Below are 9,813 nucleotides of genomic sequence, written 5' to 3'. Positions count from 1 at the left end.
GTGTCCCTTGAGTAACACAGGTGAGGCAACATGTTCTCGAGTCCAAAGCCTTACAGCTCCAAACAAACTGTGGCAAATTAACAGTTGAATTAGGAACAGGGTTCAACACAGACATGTCATTTCAGATAAAGGGTTCCTTTAACAGACATTAACAATGCAGCACAAGACACACACAGGATTACACAGATTGACACACACACTTACAGTAACCCATGGGTCAGACACATAACACAGACAAAAACACACACAGCCCTTTGAGAAAAATCTCACTAGTAAGTAGATAGATCCTGATGGAGCCTAGTAGGTCCTGATGGAGGCTAGTAAGTAGACCTGAATGGAGCTCAACATAGAGCTGATGGAGCCTGGTAGGTCCTGATGGAGTGTTATTTAGAACAGGGGAGAGAAACTCTACAGTACTATACCTTAAAATAGTGCTTAGCTAAAGAGTGCTGTCAACCGGGGTGATGAGGATCTTACAGCAGACTCAAATCTCAGCAAATCCCCAAAATATCTCATCTCATATCTCATGTTCTAATACCACAGATACATGGAGACTCTGACAAGAGGATGGTTTTTGATAAGGAATAAGGTTTATTCTTTACAATGGTGCACACTCATGAAAGGCAATAAGGCAGGAGACCAGTACACAGGAAAACAGGTCCATCAAAAGGCTCAGTTCAAATCAGTAAAGGGAGAGGCAGACACAGGTGAGTATCAAGATTACCAGTGATGCTCAGCCAGGAAGTAGACTTGAATAGTGATATCATAACAGGTGACACAGGTACTTATTCAGTGACTTCCTGAGTCCATAATGGCTTTCAGGTGTGTGATGATGTGGGTGGAGTCAGTGATCAGAAACTGGGAGGTGTGGAATGGTGAGTGTGTGTAGAGGACGATGCCTATGTCACCAGCTTTCATTAGACAGTTATGGAATATTCTAGATTGCAGATATAATTAACATGGCACCGATTATGGCTTATTCTAGATTGCAGATATAATTAACATGGCACCGATTATGAATTAATTTATGTAATGAGAACAGGACCTATGTCATAATCTAATAATTTATTTTGATCTGAAACATAATCTTTGAGACAATCATAATTATAAACTAATCTTCAGTTATGAAGATATCAGGTTATTGGGCAACAGGTGCCCATCATAATAGAGTTTCTGAAAACTAGTAATTTCATGAAAAGGATAAATAAGTAGAAATTCCTGTCCCATCTCCTCCATAACCAATCATCAGAATTAAGTGCTGAATTGACCAGATTACTTCTTGCATTCCCCATGAAAATACAATAACTATTAAATATAATAACCACCACAACTTCAGATGAATCATTGGCATGTATATCACCAATGCATTTTTCTATGTGAATAAATTGTGTTGTGCTGCCAGAACAAATTGCAAAAATAAAAATGTTGCCTGATCATCAGTGTTCAGTGTTTCCCTCCTGCAGGAGATGAACTGCAGCAGGTGTCTGAACTCTAACTGAGCTGCTCTACTGTTACTGCAGCCTTCACTGGTAAGATTCTCAGATATGAGTCAGTGATAAAGTATGGAAAGACTCTCTCAGTGAAAGTGTGTGTGAAAGTGTGTAGGTGTGTGTTATTATCAGGGTCAGTGAATGATAGCTCTCCTCTGTCCCAGTCCAGCTGCACTCTGATCATCTGGGGTTCCTCCTCCACTGTGAGGAGAATGTCTGGGTGGGATGAAGAGCGTGCTTTATATTCATCAAAATAACAAACCACACCCCAATTTCCACCGGAGAAATGCACTCCCTTCTTCTGACTAGACTCTGTCTTCACTCCCAGGATCCAGTAATCACTGTCCCCAACCTCCACATCCCAACAGTGTGTCCCTGAGTTAAAGCTCTCAGAGCCCACGACCCAGAGACTCATAGCCAATCTCTCTAGGTTATCAGGAAGCTGCTGCCACCCATCAAGGAGTCTCACACTGGTCAGATCCTCAGACAGGTAGAGACGTGGGTGTGTAGTGTTTGGATCCAGAGTCACAGGAGCTGCAAAGAAAGAGAGAGATAACACACATATGGGAATCCAGTTGAAGTACTGATGAGAATGATGATGATGGTTTTGATTATCATCAGTATTCAATACAAAAATGACAACACACTGATGAAACCAAATACTGCTGTTTTCCTGTTTGTGTCACCTTTGAACTGAAGTGAGTTATATTACTGACATTATTTTATTTTATGTTCTGTATTCTGCCCTTTGACACCAGGTTTATTAGCATTTAAATGGCCATTGTGAGCAGCAAGGCCTTCCTGTCTGCAGGTGTCTGCATATGCCCTCACATCTCTCACACATAGAACTGACTCACCCTTAGGCAGAGCCCAACTGTGTGTGCGTGTGTGTGTGTGTGTGTGTGTGTGTGTGTGTGTGTGTCACAAATGATTCCTGATAACACATCTACTGCTCTAAGAAACACCAGCCTTCAGTCAATGATGCCACAGGGGCTACACCAGCTTGAATTATTGAGATAATTAGACTTCATGTGTGTCAGATTCAGTGGACATAAAAAGTCTGTGTTATATTGTTTTGGAGTCGGAGACAAATGGAAAATGACCTCCCACACAGACATTCACTTTACCCTGTAGCCACCTGTTCTCATTCCGTTCCTGGCTACACTGATGAAGCCCCTGTTATGGACTTAACTGAGTTGAGCAAAGGGCCTGCATGTCACACCAGTGGCAGGATGAGAGAGTATGAGGAGGTTTGATCACCACTCCAGTCTCCAGCACTGGACTCACTCCTGGAACTCCATGCTGAAGATCAACATGATGAAAAGTTGGAAGTGGTGATGATGTGCAGAACGCACGACTCGGACACAGAGATAAATGAGAGAAGCGGAAACTTTACACAGGTAGTCAGTCCAATATCCAAGCAAACAATCAAAAAGGGGTAAAAAAAGCAAAAGGGTAACCCGGAATACAGGAAAAGGTCGGCAACACAAGGAAATCAATTAACATGGAAAAACTAGCTGATCGCTAGAAACACAAGGAAACAACAATGATAAACAATGTATGCTAAAAACACAGGGTAACAACCATGAAAATGCAATGACGAGATCGCAACGAGAAAACAGGAACACATGGACTATATACAATCGATAATCAGGGGCAGGTCAAAACAATCAAGGCGGGTGTGGAAATATTTTTGTATTAAATTAATTAAGGAATGGATTTACCAGATACCGGTTCAATTAGTGAAAAAGTTTAGATTTGGGTTACATTTTAGACGAAGGTTGCAATTTGAAGTAAGAGGGCGTAATCTCAGTTGACCTAAGGGAGAAAAGTGGAGCGGTCAAACCCAATAGGCTATAGGTGTCAACCAACCAAGGTAAAGGTGGGAGGTGTTAGGTAGCTGTTTAAATATCTTGGCCCGAGTGTATCTGGCAGATCTATTTCCGGTATTCATCTCTTTATTGTGGCTGAATAACTACAGTAAATCTGTTGGAACAACACGTCCTGGGTTTGAGTTTTTGATTGTGAAAGTTGCAAAAGACTTAAGAATAGACACAACACGGGGCAGTGTGTGAGGAGTCTGACACGAGGAGGAGACATGACTAAACAAACACAACACAAAACCGAACAACACATGACAAAACAAACTAAGAAAGAGGACGGGGCCTAACAGTGGAACTCCATGCTGAAGATCAAGATGATGAAAAGGAAAAAAGCCTCCACCTACATGGGATGGGAGTCACCTGATCTCTCTGCTGTGTGGCTGTGGCATATTTGGTAAATATGGACCAACTTAGGAAAGCCTCACGCATTAGTAGCCTCACTCAAAATGGCTGACAAATAATACCAAACTGCCTCTCAGCAGTCAGCTATTTTGTAAACAAGATCAATTGACTTCACCACGAGTATCCAGGAGGTTGGGAGTGGTACCAAACACGCAACAAGTTCTGGTTGGGTAAAGTAAAAAGACGGAGCTAATTCTGATTGGCCACAGGTACAGCCACACACAAGAATATGGGAGGAACTAGGTTCCTTTAAAAGTTCAGCGATTTATTTTCTACGTTGATCCATGGAACACCTTCTATTGCTGACCTAAAAGACTACAATTAACCTCAGATCTACACATTCAGCCTCTTGACTCTTGATTGTGGAGTTGCAAGATAGTTGCTATTTTCTCTGCAACAGTGGCCTCATGTAAAACCTGCTAGACAGCAAAGAGGTCAGGCTGCAGCTCAGAATGTCTGTGGCATCACTAAACCTTAGCGAGCAGATTCATGTGGAGACCACAGAGACGTGGTGGTGAGGAGGCAGAGAGGAGGAGAACACTGGACAGAAATGAGGAGGTGTGTGTGTGTGTGATCTGAACTCACTGTATTGAACAATCTTCTTCATCTTCTCCCAGACTCTGAACTTCAGGTTGCCCAGGTGCTTTGCCACATTGATCAGAGCTCCTGAAACCCTCTCTGGATCCTGCAGTGTGCACTGGGCTCTGGAATAACATTCAGGAGTCAGTGCTGCTGTGGGTTTGAGTTCAGAACCACAGAAGAGAGAGACAGGAGACCGATCACTCACCTCTCCACTGTGCTCTTGGAGTTCTGTGAAATTAAAGAGGGAGATGGGTTAGGCATCATTGCTCCACATCTAAAGTCAGTCCGAATATAAAAATGATTTGCTCATGTGTTGATAGGGTTAGAGTTAGGCCCTAGCACTTCTTGCTGGCCATGTTGTTGTGTTTAGCAGGAGTGGGCCACAGACAGCGCATGTTGTACCATGAATGAGTGCCTTTATGGAACCTGGGTACAGCATACAGTGCTTGTTGCAGCTGCCGCCAGCCAGTTGTGCACTGCTATTGTAGCCTGCCACACTTACTATATTTGTATAACTAACAATCACCATACACCAAGCCAGCCAACATAACTAAACATAACAGTTAAACACATACATCTCCCAACATCAATAAAACTGGGCTCCAGGCAGCGCATGTTGTACCGTGTAGGAGGCCTTTACGGTCCATGGGTACAGCAGGGAACGCGTGCTGAGGCTGTCACTAAAATCCACATGCACCATGTCAGCAAACCATAACTAAACATGACTCATCAAAATAAAATTCCCATACACCTTGCCAGGCAGCCTCTCTCTCTCCCTCTCCTTCTATATCCTATTGCTAATGCTAATACTGATACTGATAATGTGGCCAGATTGCCTACTGTTAATTGCTAACCTAAATGTATCTCCTGATCTGTTTATCAAATTGAACACTACTGTGAGGGACCGCACGTTTTGGAAGTTTAGTGGTGAAGATTGAAAAAACACTGCAGGAGATGATGCTTTCTTTAGAAAAATATACTATTATTCATTTGACTGGGGAATCTTTCCCACAGCCCCAAACACATATATGAAACAAACAAACGTAAACACGTAATCAAAACAGTACTCAAAGACTAGTCAAGCAGTATTCGCAATATGCACCGCACAGCTGGCAAACACTCCATCTCTTCCACCGCTTTCAACGGAATGAGGCACCCTTAAATAATGCTGCCCATTGGGCTAAATTGGACCAATCATCCCCAATTTGATCCAACCATTTCAGTGGGGTAACCTTCCCTACATTAGTCCTAAAGCTAACATAATACATTGCATTATTGATATATATAAACCCACCACCGAGTTCACCAATGCACCTGATGGAGATAATTTGCAAACACTGTTAATTACTTAAGAATGTATGAATCATGTGCTTATGAAAGCAGAAACATGGCTTTTCTGTGTTTCTGCGTGTGTGTAACTTACAATATTAGGTGCCACTTAGTCTGCATATGTACAAGAGCATGTTTAGACCAGAAGTGATAAGAAGGGACGAACTGTGCTTCTTCCGACCTTGCAAAACTACCATCCTTGCCTCGGACGTCAGAAATCCACCACGTGGTTATCCCTGTTGAACGCTCAACTTCTGTCTATATAAACCTTGTGCGATGTGTTTATCATTGCTTCACTTTCAGCCTTGTGCTGGGAGTGAGCCCGATTGCAATTGTTGTTTGTCTAATAAATATACTTATATGCAGCTCCGGAGTCCTGAGGTAACTAGGGTGAATTTTCACCTATCATATTCGCTGATAGGTGAAAATTCACCCTAGTTACCTCAGGACTCCGGAGCTGCATATAAGTATATTTAGTATATATGCAGTTTTGCAAGGTCGGAAGAAGCACAGTTCGTCCCTTCTTATCACTTCTGGTCTAAACATGCTCTTGTACATATGCAGACTAAGTGGCACCTAATATTCTAAGTTACACACACGCAGAAACACAGAAAAGCCATGTTTCTGCTTTCATAAGCACATGATTCATACATTCTTAAGTAATTAACAGTGTTTGCAAATTATCTCCATCAGCACCCATAACCATACATTTACAACATTTACACCTCTTACACACACCACACATATTATTAACATGCACACATAAAAAACGTCACATCAAACACCCCTCATGCCAATCCTCCCCTTACGTTCTGCGGTTCTGATTGAGATTTCTGCCGGATTAACAGAGAGTTTGTGTGTGTTTGTTTGTTTTGTGTACATGCGTGTGTGTTTGTGTGTGTGTGTGTGTGTGTGTGTGTGTGTGTGTGTGTGTGTGTGTGTGTGCGTGTGTGTGTGTGTGTGCGTGTGTGTGTGTGTGTGTGTGTGTGTGTGTGTGAGGGTGTAAGTAGTGTACATTTTGATCTTTCTCTTCTTCATCTCATCATAAACATGAGGTTTTCTCTATGGACTCCATTATCAGATGTTGGTGTCAGAGGTTTACTAACAAAGATAAAGCATGGGCCCTACCTGCAGGAATGTGATGTCATCAGCTTTCATCTCCTTCTCTATGGATCTGATTGTGTCTGAAAGAGAGGAGATCTCTCTGCTCATCTTCTCAATCTTCTTCTTCATCAACTGACTCTTCAGCTCCTCTTCCTCCCTCAGTGCAGCTAACCTGGCTGCCTCTTCATCTTGTAGAAACTGGTGAAGCTTCTTAAACTTTTTCTTGATCTGCCTTTCTGTGTGTTGGGCCTGGACCTGTAATACCACATGTCATCACTCAAAGGTGTCTTAGTTTATATATGATATTATTATACGGCTCTTCAGAATGTTCCAAAAAGTTCCATTGATTTGAATGGGCCACCCCAATGTTGGCAGGTCCGTAATTTCTTGATATTCACCACTGCATAAGATTGGCCATTGGCAACGGGTTTTGTGCTTCTAATTCACATCTTTCATATCATTTTACAAGTAGTCCAGTCATTTAACATAACGGAAAGGTCATTGTAACTTGAAGTCAGCAAGTAATAGGTTGCTACGCAACACCAGAAAGTTTAAAGTTCTATTTGCTTAAAGAAAAATTAATTATTAGCGGAAATCACGAAACGGCAACAAAATCATTAAAAACAGGTATTTTGGAGGAATGACTTCTATCATATTGGCAAGTAACCGTATAATAAGCGGGATAACGTATTGTCCAGCGGTCATTATCCCTTACATAGTTTCTGTTATATGTAGTGTTGTTTTAATAGAAACAATCCATAACTCTTACTCTTATGTGTTGGGCAGTCTTATGACTGCTTGTTTTAACTTGTTTAAAGTTGTCCAGCTTCTTCTTTAAGGGCTCCAGTTTGATCTTCAGTTCTTCCTGTTATGAATTAACACATTATTAAGGTATTGACTGTCAACATTTCTCTATAGGTCTGGATGCTAGATTTAGAACACCAATTATAAGCATGTTTGACTATGAAGCTGATTGTGATCCATTCAATGTCTCTGCTCACTGCAGAGTTAATAGTGCTTTGAGGATGACATATTTATACACACACACACACACACACACACACACATACTTTTTACTGTCTCATTTTAAAATGATGGGAATATCATATATAATATTTATACTGATGATGAAAGTTGCTTACAGTCATATTTTCCTTTTCCAGCACACAAAAGACATTGCAGTGTTCAACAAAAACGCAAAGGACTGTAAAGAACTGAGAAACTGCCATATAACTATCACGCTTCAGTGAAACGAAAAGAAGAAGGAGAAGCCAGCACAGCACAGTAGCAATTATTTCATCATAAATATTATGTAATTACATTATCTACTATTATATGCCCATCGTTAAAGTTAAAACATTTCTTTATAAATACATTATTAAGTGCTCATGAATGTTTTTATGAATTGTTTAACAAGCTACATTTTGAATGTGGTATAACCAATTAATGTGCAAATGTCAAACACAATCTAAAATGGTCACACTAAAGCAATTTATTCAGTTAATTTTGATATATTGATCAAGGTGATTTTTAATATAATAACTCCAACTGTGAGGTACAGTAGGAACAGACTTATGGAGAGGGGGTCATGTAAGAAGGTTCAATGTCAGAGAGGAAAGATGAGATAAGGGACATGATGACACCTAGTTGTTTGGGATGAACAATACAGCAACCACACGACTATCTGCTGAGGTGGGTTTCTCGTGAAGTTTTACCAAGAACATCCATGTGGCTGTCCGACATCACTGACAATATGAAAACAATTGATGACCACTAATCTTACCTTACGCTCAAGTGCTGCTTCCCCGATAGGACTAAAGTTGTGATTCTTGTGGAGTTTTGAGTCTCGACACACCAAACACACAAGCTGTTTGTCATCTTCACAGAAAAGCTTGAGTTCAGAACGGTGCAGACTGCAGAATGGTTCTCTCTGACTGTTTTCCTCTCTCTGTTGGAAAGTTTCACACAAGTTCTTTAGAACCAGGTTGAGAGGATACTCCTCCTTTGAGCACCTTGTCCTGCAGACTGGACATTCCCTGGACCCTTTGGTTTCCCAGAACTTCTGCAGGCAGGTGTTACAGATGCTGTGAGTACAGGTCAGAATAACAGGATCCTTGTAGATATTGTAGCACACAGGACAGGAGAAATCCTCTTCTGAAAAGGACTTGGATGCCATTTGTCTGGTAGTTGCAGTTGCTCTACACTTTGCTTTCACTTTCAATTGTCTGAAAACTTACGTCACCCTGAACCAGAAAATGCACTGAAATTAAACGAGACAAGACTCCAAGACAGTATTCCAGTCTTCACAGCCACTGTTTCTTGTCTATGTGTATATCCTTTCCCGTAAATATAGCATATGCTCTGTTAGGAGATGTGTCACATGGAACTGAACCGCAACATGTCTGTCATGTTCATTTTCCGTTTTACGAGAGGAGTTCCTGAGGGAAGGGCTCAGATAGTCATAAAGGCTTCTGGTTGGACAGTGCTGCAGCCGTTTCCTTGTTGGAACTGGTAGTGTAGTTAGTTAACCCTTTCTACACATTCACCTCTTGTGTTGTGGGACAAAACTGACCTCCCTCATTTACTGACCATATTTAATTTAATTAGGAGTATTTATTTTACATAGACAGACCTAAATCTCGGCTAAATAGATTTTCTCATGATTTTTTTCAAAGTGTCAAAAAAGATTTAAGTCTATGATGCCATACAGACACAAACAGAAATACACATATTATAAAGTAATAAAACAACAAGCTTTAGATTGAATCCACATGTCACTTTAATCTGCAAACATTGACAGGACAGTTAATCACCTCCAATAGTCTTTCTCCCTCTGTTTTATTTATCCTTTGGTTGTTTATTTGAGTTTTTGTCAGTGTACCAAACAGCATTGCATGTGAAAACAATACAATACAATAAAGGAGCTAGATGTAAGTGTTGTTAGGTGTCTGCCAGTGAGCTGCACACCAAGCAGATTGTGGGCAGTGTATCACTACGTCTGTCCAGCACTACTTCATAGCAGA

The 9,813-nt window shown here is 41.1% G+C and overlaps 1 protein-coding gene across 1 annotated transcript; it reads right to left on the bottom strand.

Moving 5' to 3' along the window:
* Window positions 1–594: 594 nt before the first annotated feature.
* LOC122129912 (nuclear factor 7, brain-like) lies at window positions 595–9,194 on the bottom strand. The gene is made up of 4 exons (XM_042704634.1): window positions 8,574–9,194; window positions 7,560–7,655; window positions 6,917–7,045; window positions 595–1,995 (listed from the first exon to the last, which is right to left on the bottom strand). The coding sequence occupies exons 1-4, from the start codon at window positions 8,964–8,966 to the stop codon at window positions 1,492–1,494; spliced, it is 1,122 nt and encodes a 373-aa protein (XP_042560568.1). The 5' UTR covers window positions 8,967–9,194; the 3' UTR covers window positions 595–1,491.
* Between the last annotated feature and the right edge of the window lie 619 nt (window positions 9,195–9,813).

Source organism: Clupea harengus, unplaced genomic scaffold, assembly GCF_900700415.2.
Source record: "Clupea harengus unplaced genomic scaffold, Ch_v2.0.2, whole genome shotgun sequence".
Classification (NCBI taxonomy): domain Eukaryota; kingdom Metazoa; phylum Chordata; class Actinopteri; order Clupeiformes; family Clupeidae; genus Clupea; species Clupea harengus.
The sequence above is the reverse complement of the archived record's forward strand: the minus strand, read 5'-3'. Positions and strand labels throughout refer to the sequence as shown.